The sequence below is a fragment of the Melospiza georgiana genome, chromosome 2, assembly GCF_028018845.1.
Source record: "Melospiza georgiana isolate bMelGeo1 chromosome 2, bMelGeo1.pri, whole genome shotgun sequence".
NCBI classification, from domain to species: domain Eukaryota; kingdom Metazoa; phylum Chordata; class Aves; order Passeriformes; family Passerellidae; genus Melospiza; species Melospiza georgiana.
In genome coordinates, this window is record NC_080431.1 from 18,279,447 (window position 1) to 18,294,600 (window position 15,154).

The window sequence follows — 15,154 nt, forward strand, 5'->3', positions numbered from 1 at the left end:
AGCGGCGGCGCCCGCGGCGCTAGGGCAGCTGCGGGGCCGCGGCTCCGACTACAACTCCCGGCGTGCGGCGAGAAGCCGCCGTGACGTTTCCCGCCGCGAGGCGGCGCTCGGAGCGCGGGTCCCGCCCAGCTGCGCTCAGAGGGGCCGCCCCGGCGCTCGAGCACCGGCGCGGGGCGAGGGGCGGCCGCAAGGACGGGGCTCCTCGGTGCCCTCCGCCCGCGGCCGCCGCCCACTGCCACCCGTGCCTGCCGCCCCGCGATCCCGCCCTCCCCGCCCCGCCGCTGCGGGCCTTCCTCCGTCCCTCAGGTGAGCGTCGCTGCCGAAGCGCCGGGCGGGGCAGCCGTCTCTTTTCCCCCGTCCCTCCGCCGCCATGAGGGAGAGGGAGCCGGGCCGGTCGCCCCGCGCTCCGCTTATCTCCTTCCGTTCTCCCCTTGTGCCCCGGCCTACCGCGGGGAGCTGCCGCGGCGCTCAGGTGCGAGCGCACCGGGGCGGAGGTGCCCGGCGGGCACGGCCCCGGCCCCGGCCGGCCTGCGGCTCCCGGGAGGAGCTGGCACTGGGAGAGGGGCGAGGGGAGGCGAACCCGCAGACGTTCCCGCAAGAGGGGTCTGGAGGCAGGGTCCGGCATTCCCAGCTTGATGAAATCTGGTGCTACAGTGTCGTGTTCAGGAAGGAAAAAGGGGGAAGATGAGCTGCAATCCAGCAGGAAGCAAACGCTGCTTAAATAAGGACTCTCCCTCCGATTTGATACTGACTGGCGGTGAATGGAGAGAGGAGTGCTAGTTTTTTTGCCTTAGTTTGGTTTTTTTGGGGTTTTTTTTGTGCTCAGCATCACATCATTCATTTTGGTACGTGAGATCTTTATTCCCTTACGAGCTTTTGAGCTCTGCCCCAGGTGTCGCTCCCCGAAACAGTTTTAGCTAGCCAAGTAAAAAGCACAGAAACAAAATTGTCCCCATGTGTGAACCACAGTGCTAAGTTTGCACAGCGCAACAAGGAGTGAACTTTGCTGGTGTAAATCTCTGCTCAAAATTTAGTTACGTGGTTTTGACATACCACATAAGACATGCAGTCTTTTACTCACCTTGGATACACACTGGGTGTTTTATTCTCCTTCTTTCTTGCAGAAATAGTTTGTAATATATATATAATAAAATCTCTGTCCCAAGCCTACTAAAGTGGAAGAGCATTAGTTTGTATATATGAAGAAATATTTCCTTAAATTTCACTCTAGAACTTTGCCAGACTGTGAGGATTGTTATTTTCCTGATTCCTTAAAAGTAGTAAGCCCCAGCTTTATCGAAGTTCTGAAATGTTTGTACTTTATTATTTTATTGAGATTATAGTGATGTAATATGCTTTTGCGATTTTGATTGCACTTTCTGTTCTTAATTTTAAATGTTTTAGCTCTTTGTGTTATTAAACCCTAGCCCACAGTCAGTGAATAGTAACTTAATACTTTGGCTTGCATTTCATGCACTGAAAAAAGAAATAAACCAACCCACAGATAAATTTTATCGTTTGTCTCTGAAACAGAGATGGGAGGGCTTTTAACAAATGAAGGTGGTGCATGACTGTGTGTGCCATGTTTGCTTGCCATGGAATCCCAGAATGGCCTGGCTTGGAAGGGACTGTGAGGACCAATGGCTCCAAGCCCTCTGCCGTGGGCAGGGACGTCTTCTACCAGGCCAGGCTGCTCAGAGCTCATTCCATGTGTTGGTGGTGGCTGGCTTGGATAGCTGGAGTTGTGACTGCTACTGCCTTGTAGGAAAACAGGATTCTGTCTTAGACTGCTTCCAGATGCCTGTGTCTGTGTGCTGGTTGCTGATTAAGGCTGCTGGCCCAATGATCAAGACTAAATAATTTTTTAGGGAAATACCTGCTGTATCGATGATCTGTTAACATGTTGTGTGTGATGTGAGTCTTTAGAATACTAAGTACAAAATTTTATATATTATGTGTAACTTTGTGGTGTGAGGGGTTTTTTGAGGGTTTTTATGTTTGTTTGGATTTTTAAAAGAAAATATAACTGGTATTTTGTGCAATAATGTCAGTAGTGTTCCTTCTAGGTTCTGATGGAAGGAAATTAATTTTTAAATTCTCTCCTGCTTGGTGTTAAAATTAAATGCAGCAGTTTAGGTATAGATCTTCAAGTAGTTCCTGGGAAATGAACTTATGAATGAATTGATTTAGTGTTTTTGTAATTTACTTTAAAATCTTGAAGATCCCTAATAAGTTTTGAAGTAAAGTACCTCAAGGCCCCACAGCCTTTTAGATGAAGGAGGTTTTTGATCCAAACCAGTAGCACTCAGAAGTCCACAAAGTTTTGCTGTTCTTTCTTCCACAATTATGATTTATAATGTAATCTGATTCAGTTAGGTTTTGTATTTTTATGTTTGTTGAATGTGTGTAGCTGAATTGGTTAATGCTTCTGAGACTTGATAAATAACAAATGATTATGATACAATGTTTTAGGATAGGTTTTAGAAGAGACAGGAGATTTACTGACAGCTAAGAATAATGGGTTCTAGTGCTGGGTTGAAATGCAGCCTATGACATCGTGGCCTGATATTTGTAAAGGCTTTTCTTTCATGTAAGAAGTGCAGATGAGTACCATGTGAAGTGACTAAGCTTTCCAGTCACTGCTTTTAAAACAAGATGCTATCTAGGAAATAGTCAAGGGAAAAACAAAAATCTGTCAGTAGCTTGGACTGTTTCTGGGTTTTCATAAACGTTGAGTGAAGAAGACTATGTGTGTTCTGTTAAAGCTTGTGGTGCAGGGAGCAGTCTTGGATTTATTTTCTACATTTCTGTGATCTAACAGCCCAACATTACCATGTTTGATAACTGATTGGTACTGTCTTGCAGCCTGCTGTGCATCCTGGAGATGCAGAAACCATGTAGCAGAAAGCTTTGAGCAGCTGTGGATGATCACTTTCTCCCAAGAGGAGTAAAAAGTGAAGGATGAAGGCGACTGGATTTATTTCCCTGTGGACGTTGGTTTCACTGCCTTGTGGCCCGTTAGCCAGCCCTGCAGAACGTGAGGATGTGGTGAAACATGCCATCAAGCTGCACCGTGGGAAGGGGGCTGGCATCACTCAGAGGAAGCAGTGGGTGTTGGAGAGCTGCAGAAAACTCTCCGGTCTTCTTCGCCAAAAGAACGTTGTCCTCAACAAACTAAAAAACGCCATAAGAGCAGTTGAGAGGGATGCAGGACTGTCTGACGAAGAGAAACTTTTTCAGGTGCACACCTTTGAAATCTTCCAAAAGGAGCTAAATGAAAGTGAAAACTCAGTCTTTCAGGCAATTCATGGCCTTCAGAGAGCTCTACAAGGCGACTACAAAGATGTTGTAAATATGAAAGAAAGCAGTAGACAGAGACTGGAGGCCTTGAGAGAAGCTGCAATTAAGGTTGGTTTCCCATGTTTGTTACTAGAGGGTTCATATTCTACTCGTGATTTTAACTTTATTATGGCACAGTTTCACTCTGTTTTAATAAAAAAGGGTATCTACATAAAACTTGCAATGTTTACTGTTTAATGAAGTATTTGTTTTCATTAGTAAATTTACAAGTAATTCTGGTATAGAGCTTAAAACTTATTGGCAGTCAATAGTTCTTGTCTCAAAGCTAAGTGTAATCATAAGACCTATGGCAAATATAACGTTAAAGGGAGAAGAATAAGAAGAGTGAATGAGTACTCATAGCAGAGTTGCACTAGACAGGCCAGTGGCACCAGCTGAGTGGAAATAATGCCATCAAATGGTGAAATACTAACTGTTTCTTCCATTTTAAATGAGAATTGCTCAATCAAAGTCCACAGTTAAAATGACTTGCTGCCTTTCGTTTCCACATTTGTATAGATACAGGTAAAATGGACGTGCAGAACAGTAGGTGATTAGATTTTTAAACTCAGTATTGCACTCCTAGCCTAAGAAGTGCAGGTTTGAAATGCAGTGCTTCCAAGAAAGTGTTAGCTGAAATAACTTTGGCAGGAGAAAACACAGATGAGTAACAGTTGAACACAGATACTTCATGGAAAGTTTGAGTTCCCATGTCTCATTAGGTTGAGCACAATCTGCCACTGTCTTCTGGACTTGGTAGGGCTCAGACTGTGTACTGAAAGTCTCCTATTGAGAGAAAATGCAATTTAATGTATTTGGTATTTCAATTGCTCTTGTCCTTTCTCTACTCTGCAACCTCTGGAGGAATGTATTAAGAATTTTCTTTATTTTCTGTCTTCCAAAAGAAGAGGCTGTCCATGCACAAGGGAGCAAGAGAAGGAATAAAAATGTAATTGGCATTTAGCATTTGAGTTGTGAGAGTCTCTGAAGGGCATTTGTGCTAAGAAATGTGCAGCCCTTGACAGGTGAAGTTGGAAAGAAATTATGTGCAGTAAAGGTGTCCAGTGAATCGTGCCAAGATGGGCTGTTGGAAGCAGAAATTAGGATGTGAACTTGGCAGTGTGCAGTGATTCTGTGCAGTGGAAGTGTAGACAGGATTACAGCAAATTTGAATAGGAAATAAATTGGATCTAGATGTTTTCCAGTGAACTGCTTTATATGACTGTGTAGTGATACTTTATGGTAGTGGCAGCCTCTGCTGCATAGAAATGTCATAGAAATTGTCATGAGCTTTCCTTGGTTTTCCACCTTTTTTTCTTTCTCAGAGCTTGTAAAATAGCAGCAGTGAGGCATTCCAGAACCTTCTCTCCCATTTACCTAATTCTTGGTAATGTTACTCTAAAATAATGAAGTCCATTTATCCTTGAACTTGAGAATGGTTCTTCTTCTACAAGGAAGCCTTTGTGTACAATTATGTGTTTTAGAGGTGTGTCCTGTCAAACGTTTACTTTTGCTGAAGTGGATTGTGCAGGCTTTTTTTGTATTTTCAAAATATTTACTTGAGTGAGCAATCTTTTGCCTTTTCCTTCTTATGCCATGCATGTGGTTATTTAAACAGAGTATTTGTGGTTCTAACCTTATAGTTGTTGTATAAAGAGAAGCAAAAGATAAAAATGGCATGGGAAACATATGTTTTGGACTTGTTCTTAGTTCATAAGACACAGTAGGTCCAACTTTGTCCCAGTTTCATTTTACTGTAATGATTATTTTGTTGGTGTACTCATAGAACATCTATTTTTTAAACAGTGAATGAACGGAAAATACAAATAAATGTAGGGGGTGCTGGACTCTTCCCTTTATTATTTTATCTCTATTGAGTAGAAATGCTTGGAAGACATTAGTGCTGGGATTTGTGTGTGTGTCTGTTGCATTTCTTGCTGCTTCTGCTGCTGTGAAAAGATGTAGTGGGATCATTCAGAGTGTAGGGCAGGGGGAAGTAAGAAAGAAGCACTGAAGATGGTTTCTGCCTTCTTTTGCTCCAGGATCCTGTTTGGAAGTTAAGGAAAAAAAACAACAAAATCTCACCTGTTTTTTTAATTAATGTCTAATTTCTTGGATGCCTTCTAGTCAGACATGGGTGGAAAAAAATGACTTGCAAGTATTGCAAAGATGCAGCCTCTTCTGCATGTGCTTTTGTCTCTGAATACACAGTAGAGAGCAACAGCAACTCTGCATTCTGAGTCAGCATTGCCCCAAAGTCTTCATCTTCATTTTGCTCATGTTTTCAGGTGTGCACAATATTAAGTACACAATCCTTATCTGTATTACTTTGCTTAAGAGGTTTCTGGTTATCCTCGTGATCAAGTGTCTCCAGTCCCAGCCTGAGCTGCAGAACAGTGTTTGTACTGTGATGCCCTTCTGCTTAGCAGGTAGCAGGTTGTTTGAATTAACTTTTTGTGGGCACCATTGCCTTGTGCTTGGGACAAGCTATCACATTTGTCTCTTGGTGGAAACAGATGCCACTTTAATAGACTACAAAAACCTTAATCATCATTAATTGAAGGAACTTGCAGCTAAACTCTAATTTTTTCAAAGCTTTTCTACCTTGCTATTCAGGGAAAGTTAACTTCTTTGAAATTAGCCATTATTTTTTATGTAGTTTGCCTTTAGCTCTGTTCAGCCTGTTTGTCTTGGCCAACGGGAAGGACCGAGATGGGCTCCTTGCACCCAAAACCTCTTCCACTTTTGAGGGGAAAGAATTTAACCATTATCAATTTCACCTTGTGTTCTAAGCTGTTGCTGAATTAGCAGAGAATCTGCAGCTCATATGGGGACTGTTTCTTACATCTTTTGAGCTGTGTCTGCTAGCAGAGAGCTACAGATAGGAAGTGTTTTTCCTTGAGGCTCTATGAGAATGACTGTGTCTCCTACTTACGTGTTGCATAAGAACTAATTGTTGACATTGAGCCAAACACATTAATAGTTACATTCTTCCCAGCTCCAGTTATTTTGGGCTCTGGGTAACTTTCACCATGAGGATGTAACTGTGATAGTTCTAAAAACCATCAGACACCAGCATTGTGGTTTCCTCACAACCAGAGGCATTCACCCGACTGTCAGCATTTCAGACGGCTTTGGCTGCAGTTACTGCTTGTACTGAACATATTCTTCTCTTGGCATCAAGAATTGACTGAACTATGTGCATGTTCTTGTGGGTTCCAAGGGGAAAAATGTCCATCTGCAAATGTGTGGAGGAGGAGACACTCTAGTTATTGAAGCATAGGTGTTCAGGACCATTTAATAAGCTCGGGTTATTGAAGATATCTCTGGAGGGTAGGCAGATAAAACACTCAACCTATGGGAGATCTGTGTTCTCTGATTTCTAACTGGGCGTGGCAGGGGCAGGGCATCTGGAGACAGCAACTTGTGTTTTCTGAGAATTGAGTCAGGCCTATAGATGGCATTTTTTTGCCTGTTTTTTTATTTTTTCTTTTTAATAATATTGGCTGTTTAAAAGAGCAGAAGAAGGATCTCTGTCATCCAGGTATTCTCAGCATCCAGAATCTAACTGAAAGGAGCCCTGTCCTTGTGTGTGTTTCCATATAGCTGCTCTTTCAACAATCTTTAGAAAATAGAGGCATGTAAAGGAAAGAATCTTTTCCCCCCAAAACCCTCAAGTTGTTCTCTGTCAATACACAAAGTATTCTGTTTGGTTACTGTCATGGTAACTGTGTAAAAGGTGTTAGACCCAGTTGTTAGGAAATTAAGCTTTTTAGTTATCTTTTTCAACCTGAAACATCATAACTTTATCAGGGAAATTACTGAAATATTTTCACACCATATCAAACCATATCAGCATATTTTCTCTTTTTACTTCAGAAACCTAGTAATTTCAGAAGTTGTCACTGCAAGTTGATAAGAGACCCAAACTGAAATAAAGTGAAAAGTCACATGTTTTAATTCTGATTGGAAAAGTGCTTTTTGGGAAACGTGAACAGGAAGCTTGGCTAGAGTGATTGGCTGCTCATCTCTACCCCAGCTCTTTTTTTCTTCCTGTTTCCACAGTTACTGTAATTTTTGAATACCATAAACAGACCTTTTCCTATGTTTACAAAAGGGCTTATAAAGTTAAGGTTCATTGTGCTTTACATCTAAATTGTTTGTTTGTTGTAGATAGTATAGCTATGCTTTCAGGGTATTATGCTTCACTTCAAAAGCATGAAGTTCTAAACTTTATTTGGCTCTGAATTGTTTCCTAGGGTTTCTCAAAGTAAATCCTTTCTTGTATTTTCTGGATCATAACCTTGGGGCAGGTCTGCTGTTTAATGTAATAGAAAAGGCTATTGGTGGATCTTTTGTTTGGTTGTTTTGGTTTTTGCCCACTTACCCAATGAAAATTGGCCCAAGAAAAATCAATCTTTAAATATCTTCATGATGTTTATATAGCTTTTGCAATTCCATTGATAAAATGTTTTGTGTCAAAAGAAGCACACATTTATGTCAAATGTTTTTTCTGCTCAAAGGCCTGCCAACACTTTATCTGTGTTGTAAAATTCAACAGGAAGAAATGGAATATGTTGAACTCCTAGCAGCAGAGAAACACCAGGTTGAAGCCCTTAAGAACATGCAGCACCAAAACAAAAGCCTGTCAATGCTTGATGAAATTCTGGAAGATGTCAGGAAGGCAGCTGATAGATTGGAAGAGGAAATAGAAGAGCATGCCTTTGATGACAACAAATCTGTAAGTGATGCTTTAGACTTAGTCATTTCATTGGAGTGCGTTTATTTATAGTTGATTTTTGCCCTGTGTGTTTCTCTTGTGTCATATAGTTGTTAGGATTTTAGTGATTGTTAAAGAGTGAGCAAACAGGAGTGATTGCTCCTTTTTGCTAGTGATTTCTGTGGTTTTGATTTGAAGGTGCTCCCTGCAGCTGCCACTTTGACAGGTCCAAGTGTGGTACATCTGAGTGATACAGCCTGTGATAGATGTGACATCTCTGTGGTGGTGGGAACTGTGATGGTTGGACTTGCAGGATATGGAGTTACCATGTTCACTTTTTAATTTTCTTGACAAAGTTATGGCAGAGCAAGAATCGTTGCTGTTGGTTTTCACAGTCTGGGAAAAGAGATATTTTTCAAAGGAAAGCCCTGAAATGTGTTTGTGATGTTACATTCTTCCATGTCTGACTTCCTCTGCCTTTTGTACCTTGGCCTACCTGCACTGATCCTTGTTTTTATGTTGCATGATGGGACAGTATCCTTCAGGTAAGGCTATATGTCTCTAGAGCCAGGAATACCTCAATTTATTCTAGTGTCTCATTTTTCCATCCTCAGATAGACTCCCCAAATTGACCCTGTTTGCATAAACACGGGTTACAGTTTATTTGGCTTCTGCTCTTGGGGGTTTTTTGTTGATTTCCAGGTTGACTCCCGAGGCGAGCATAGCTCTGGAGTTCTGCTGAGGAGGCAAAACCATTTTCTCTGCAGCAGAGAGCCAAGCCGTGTGTGGTTTTGTTCGGTATTTTTGTAGTTGAGCTCGATCCGAGAGGAGGTGGAAGTCGCATTTTCACTTGGTGAAAATTTCAGCGGGTGGAGCGGCTGCGCCCGGCGGCAGGAGCCGCACCTGGCGGGGCCGGGCCGGGCCGGCGCAGCGCCCTCTGCTGGAGCGGCCCCGCCGGAGCCGAGCGGGAGCCCTCCTGCCGCTCCGGGAGCCCTCCTGCAGCCGCTCCGGGAGCCCTCCTGCCGCTCCGGGAGCTCTCCTGCCGCTCCGGGAGCCCTCCTGCCGCTCCGGGAGCCCTCCTGCCTCTCCGGGAGCTCTCCTGCCGCTCCGGGAGCCCTCCTGCAGCCGCTCCGGGAGCCCTCCTGCAGCCGCTCCGGGAGCCCTCCTGCAGCCGCTCCGGGAGCCCTCCTGCAGCCTCTCCGGGAGCCCTCCTGCCGCTCCGGGAGCCCTCCTGCCGCTCCGGGAGCCCTCCTGCCGCTCCGGGAGCTCTCCTGCCGCTCCGGGAGCCCTCCTGCCGCTCCGGGAGCCCTCCTGCCGCTCCGGGAGCCCTCCTGCAGCCGCTCCGGGAGCTCTCCTGCAGCCGCTCCGGGAGCTCTCCTGCAGCCGCTCCGGGAGCCCTCCTGCCGCTCCGGGAGCCCTCCTGCCGCTCCGGGAGCCCTCCTGCCGCTCCGGGAGCCCTCCTGCCGCTCCGGGAGCCCTCCTGCCGCTCCGGGAGCCCTCCTGCAGCCGCTCCGGGAGCCCTCCTGCCGCTCCGGGAGCCCTCCTGCCGCTCCGGGAGCCCTCCTGCCGCTCCGGGAGCTCTCCTGCCGCTCCGGGAGCCCTCCTGCCGCTCCGGGAGCCCTCCTGCTCTGCTGCTGCTGCCTCCATCCCTGGAAGGAACTGTGAAGTGCAGCCTGGAGGTCTATGTGCTTCTCCGTCATTGCAGGGAACGGTTTTATAAACTAAACAGTGGACTTTTACAACAGACAAGCTTTAATACAGTAATCAATATTCTGATAAAGACACAAGCTTCTATTAAAATATAGCCTAATAGTGAAGTGTGTAGCAGGTAAAAAAAAAAAAATTAAAAAAAATCTGCACTACAGCCTGTGTTCAAGAATTGCTGTTCTGAGAAATTAAATCCTGAAAATAACTAGGTAGAAACAGTCCTTATAATATCTCCTTCAAATTTACAGGATAGTGACCTTTTCTTAACTTGGAATGCAGTCTTTAGTTCAGATTTTTGTGAACTGAATATCACTTCGTAATCTCCAATTGATTTTATTCAAGGTAAGAAAATGTTACTTTTAAAGACATCATGATAAAGAGATTGAAAGATTTTTAGAGAAGAAACCTGCAGTATTTTTAGTTGGTGTCAACAAGTTCTGTAGAAACTTCAAGCACAGCTAATAATCCTTCTGTTATTATGATATGCTTAATTGACTCCCCTTTTTTTGTTTGTTTGATTATTTGTTTTCTTTTTTTGAAAAGGTAAGAGGTGTAAACTTTGAAGCTGTTTTAAGGGTGGAAGAAGATGAAGCCAACTCCAAAAGAAATGCTTCAAAAAGAGAAGTAGAAGATGACTTAGGACTTAGTATGCTTATTGATTCTCAGAACAATCAGTATATCCTTACTAAGCCCAGAGACTCAACCATTCCTCGTGCTGATCATCACTTCATAAAGGTAATAATTTTAGAGACATTCTTGTCATTCACTTTTGGATTTAGTGCCACAAGTTTGCACGTCAGTGCTACTTGGTTGGAGTGAGTTATAGTTGCAGCATTTGTCTATCTGAAGTTACCCCAGCATTCATGACTCCCCCAACTATGGTGATTCAGCCATGTCTTCCCTACTCTTAGGTTTGTCTTCACAAGACTGATCATGATGCCACTCTGTTTTTATTTGGCTTCTCTTGTTGCACCTTTGGGGCACTGTCCCTTCTCTCAGACTGCAAAGTGTTAAAGCTACTGCTGTGCTTAATAAGCCACTTGCATGTTGTCAGTAGAGAGAATTTATCTGGTTGTGCCTTGTGATGAAAAAAGGGATACTGAAAAATACATACACATGGTAGAGGTTTGATTGTATTTGTGCTTTATATAGAGTAACTGGATTGGGTTTTTTTTTTAATTATAAAACCCAAAACAATTCTGTTTCACCATGTTTAAATGCAAGGTATCATTCCAACCAGGAAATTGTCTACTTTCTGTAATATATTTAAAATATTTATAAATTGATTTAAAGTCCCCAATTACTTAAGGTCAGTACCTCATCTGCTTCACCTAAAAAATTGCTGTGCTTACATCTGCAACAGCACTGACGTTAATTTACAGGTTTTTTTTCTTTTCACGCAAAGTAGTCTACATTTAATTTTACAGTGCTATTTGTCTTTTGAAAGATAATAGTCTTCAATTTCATTCCAAATGTATGTGTCTTTTATATTAATGCCTTTGTAAATCTTGCCTTTTTAGGATATTGTGACAATAGGAATGTTGTCTTTGCCGTGTGGCTGGCTGTGCACAACAATAGGATTGCCGACCATGTTTGGATATATCATCTGTGGAGTACTCTTAGGACCCTCAGGACTAAATAGTATCAAGGTAAGTGTGCAAGTTAGTTCTTGACTGATTTAATTCATTGAAATCTTTAAAAGTAGTTTTAAAAGGATATGGTATTGCCAGCCTCAAATGTAATAAAAAAAAAATTCCCAAACCTGAACCTTTACAAGAGGAGAGCTTCAAATTTTATGTCTTTGAATAATTTTGTTTTCAATCTTTTTTTAATCCTATAAAATTATGACAAGTGTTGAAAGTGAAAACTGAAGGTTGTGTGTTGTGAAAGTTTTATGTGAGGTGGTTTGTTTTTTTCTTTCTTTTTGATTTTAATCATAAAGCATCACAATTGGGAGCCAAACTATTTAAATGACATAAAATATACAGAAACTTGCAAAAAGTCAGTGTTGACAATGGAGAAAGCATTTAAAACAAATAATTCCCCAAGGAACATAGCCTGCCTTTCTGGAGAGTTATTTTGCGCCTCTGTAGTGCTTTCATCCACCCTGGTCCCCCTGTTCCTTTTCCAGTCCCCTGCCCACATTCCTGAGCTCTTTTGAACCTTTTTAGCTCCCTCACGTGTACCCTGATTAGTGGCTGCTGTGGAACCGTGAGCTGGGGCTGGCTGGACACGTTTCCATTAAGGGCTCTGGTGTGCATTAACAGATTGTTTGGCCAGCAGGCAGAACAGAACACATGCTAGGGCTGCACAGTAATGCCTGCTTAAGTTGCCTGTGTCTGCTGCATTGATATCCATGAAACCACTTGGAACTTACTGTCTTTGAAACATCTGCTCCCTACATGGGCTTCTGTTGAGAATGATTGTTGAGCTCAAAAGCAGGGATTAGTAGAAATTGTAGGATTTTGTTGATCTTGTATTGGAAGAGATGAAATAATCTCAACCTCTGTGCTGTACATAATTTCTGGGTGGAAAATTTCTGGGTGGAAAATGTGTGGAAAGTTTGATCACTTAGACTGAGAAACAAGTCTGTAAGCTTGGCATGAGAAAGAAACCCAACAACAAATTTTCAGGATACTTACATTGAAAAAGATATGAAAGAAGTTTCTTAAGGACAGCTTAAGTGACTTGCCTTTTTCTTGTGAAGCTGTGATTATACATTATTCACCTGGATAATACTCTTGTTGACTCTTGTTTGGTCTCTTGGCCATTTCCTAAAAAAGTTGAATGCCTCAGAAGGCAGGCAGATTCTAATCTGGCAGAAAAGTTGGTTTCCGTCCTCATTTCTGTAATTGATGATAAACCTTGTTTTCTTCTACTCTGGCCTGTAAATACATAGAAAAGAAATACTAGGATTTTAGAATAGAATTGACTGTTCCAGTCAATTGCATGAGCACTTCAGCACTCACCAAAAGTTAGAGCATATTGTTAAGGGCATTGCTCAAATGCCTCTTAAACACTGACAAGCTTGGGGCATCAATCAGCTCTTTAGGAAGCGTGTTCCAGGATTATCACTCCTAATGTCCAGTCTGAACCTCTCCTTGGGCAGCTTAGAACCATTTCCACTCATCCTGTCAGTGCAAACCAGTGAGAAGAAGAGCTCAGCACCTCCCTGTCCAGCTCCACTCCTCAGGAAGCTGTAGAGAATGATGAGGTTGCCCCTCATCCTGCTTTTCTCCAAGCTGGGCAAACCCAGAGTCCTTAGCTGTTCCTCACAGGACATTCCTTCCAGCCTTCCACCAGCTTTGTCCTCTTCTGGGTGCATTCAAGAGCCTTCACATCCTCCTTCCATGGTGGGGCCCAGAACTGCACAGAGTGCTCCAGGTGAGGCCACACCAACACTGAACACAGCAGGATAATTTTGGGTGACTGGTGATGCTCTGTTTGATGCACCCCAGCATGGGGTTTGCCCTCTGGTGTCTCACACTGAGCCTGCTGTCCACCAGCATCCCCCAGATCCCTCTCTGCAGGGCTGCTCTTCAGCCACTCCTCTTCTCATCCATACTTGTGCCTGGCTTTACACCATCCCAGGAGGGTCAGAATCCAGCATTTTGAATTTATTTGTTAAACAATTTCCTCCCATTAATCATTGCCTAATGCTCCAGAGTATTTACATCCCTCTGCAAGGCATCTTGTCTCTCAAAAGAGTGAACAGCACCTCCCAGTCTGTTATCAGCAGCAAACTTGTGAGTGGTGTGTTCACCTCCTCCCTTCTGATCATTGGTACAAGTCTGTATCTATGGAAATGAACTGGCCTGAGAACCCTGAGGATACACACCAGTTGCCAGCCAGAAAAATCTCCATTTTTCTGTTGTGATGAAGACCACCACCATTTTTTCTGCTGTTGGATCCTTCTATCTGTAGCACAAAGGCTGGTTGGTAATTGTGCTGGTCTGAGAGATGGATGTGTGGAGCCTGTAGGATGGAGAACCACAGCAGCCACAGTCTAGCAGAAAGATTATACCAATAGACCAATAAAATAACTAGCAAGAAGTGGCTTGTGGAATGCAAGCCTTGGAGATTTAGTAGTACATGCATAAAGCATAGCCTATTTTTTTCAATCAGCAAGAAAACTTACTGTTAAGGAAACTTTCCAGTCTGACCATTCACAAGGCTCTCTGCCTTCATCTTCATGCCCTTGGTTATCCCAAAGGTTGGTAGTTCACTGACCCTTGTTGCAGGCTCCCACTGAGAGTTCAGTCTCCATGTCAAATCTTCAGCTTGCCAGCCAAGCAATCTGGATCAGATGTATTCCCTTCCCAAGAGCAGTGCCCATGTGCACATTGGGTGACCAGCACTCTCCCACCAAGCTACTGCCTAGTATCAGCCAGGGGATGGGAAAAATTGCACTCTAAAGGTGCTCTGGGGATTTCTGATGTCATATGAACAGCAAATGAACTACCTGTGGAAATGTAATGAGAATCAATTTGTTTTGTAGTGTATTTATATTATATAAGTTCTGTATTGTGTATAAATTTTGTATTATATACAAAATTTATAATTTTGTATTATAAGTTGACTGCTGTGCACTGATTTCTTTTTTTTTTTTCCTAAGTCTATTGTACAGGTGGAGACATTAGGAGAGTTTGGTGTATTCTTCACTCTCTTTCTAGTTGGTCTGGAATTTTCTCCTGAAAGATTAAGAAAGGTATTTTTTTGTAATATCCCTGCTGGGGATTTTTATAATATCCCTGGGATTTAATTGCTAATTACTGAAACTGCAGATTTCAGTTATATTTTAGATTTTTACACACTCCCTACACTACACTGTTGTAGCTTTGTACATTTTTGAAAAGACATATGTGACATTTGCTTCTGCACTTTGGAAAGAACAGAATGCATTATTTATTCAGTGTCTCAAAAAAAAATACATTTACTCCCTATTTTAGTAAAACAGTTTGATTACTGGAAAAATCTCTCACAGTTTGGCAGTCCATCTCTGCTTTATTTTAACATGCAGTAATGTGCAATTGCTGTTATGGAGTGTCAGTGATGTTTGCCATTCCTATTATAAAAAAATCTGAAAGTGTAAGTACTCCATACTGAATTGATGATACATAATCTGCTGGCTCATAAACTAATTAAGCAAGTATGTTAACACAATCTGGAATATTAAATTATGTGGCCACCAGAATTCAGCAAAAGCTGCAAGTTTCTTTTGGTCTTAATTTAAAAAGAAAAAGTTATAAGCAAGCTAGAATTTTAATAGTGGAAAGTATGGCTACAAGTATATGAAGAATTGCACTGTGTGATCTGTTCCTAAACTGATGGCTGTGAGTTTATGGTACTAGAAAGCTTTAATGGAAATATGTTATAATTAATGACCAT

At 42.7% G+C, this 15,154-nt stretch overlaps 1 protein-coding gene across 1 annotated transcript in view; it reads left to right on the plus strand.

Annotated features, from left to right (window-relative positions):
* Positions 1-234: 234 nt before the first annotated feature.
* Positions 235-15,154, plus strand: part of TMCO3 (transmembrane and coiled-coil domains 3) — a 33,240-nt gene continuing 18,320 nt past the window's right edge. Inside the window, exons 1-6 of the mRNA XM_058045455.1 lie at positions 235-306; positions 2,866-3,408; positions 7,901-8,080; positions 10,310-10,501; positions 11,287-11,415; positions 14,382-14,474. Of these exons, the coding sequence (XP_057901438.1) occupies positions 2,962-3,408; positions 7,901-8,080; positions 10,310-10,501; positions 11,287-11,415; positions 14,382-14,474 (1,041 nt within the window). The 5' untranslated portion in view covers positions 235-306; positions 2,866-2,961. The remainder of the gene's footprint in view (positions 307-2,865; positions 3,409-7,900; positions 8,081-10,309; positions 10,502-11,286; positions 11,416-14,381; positions 14,475-15,154) is intronic.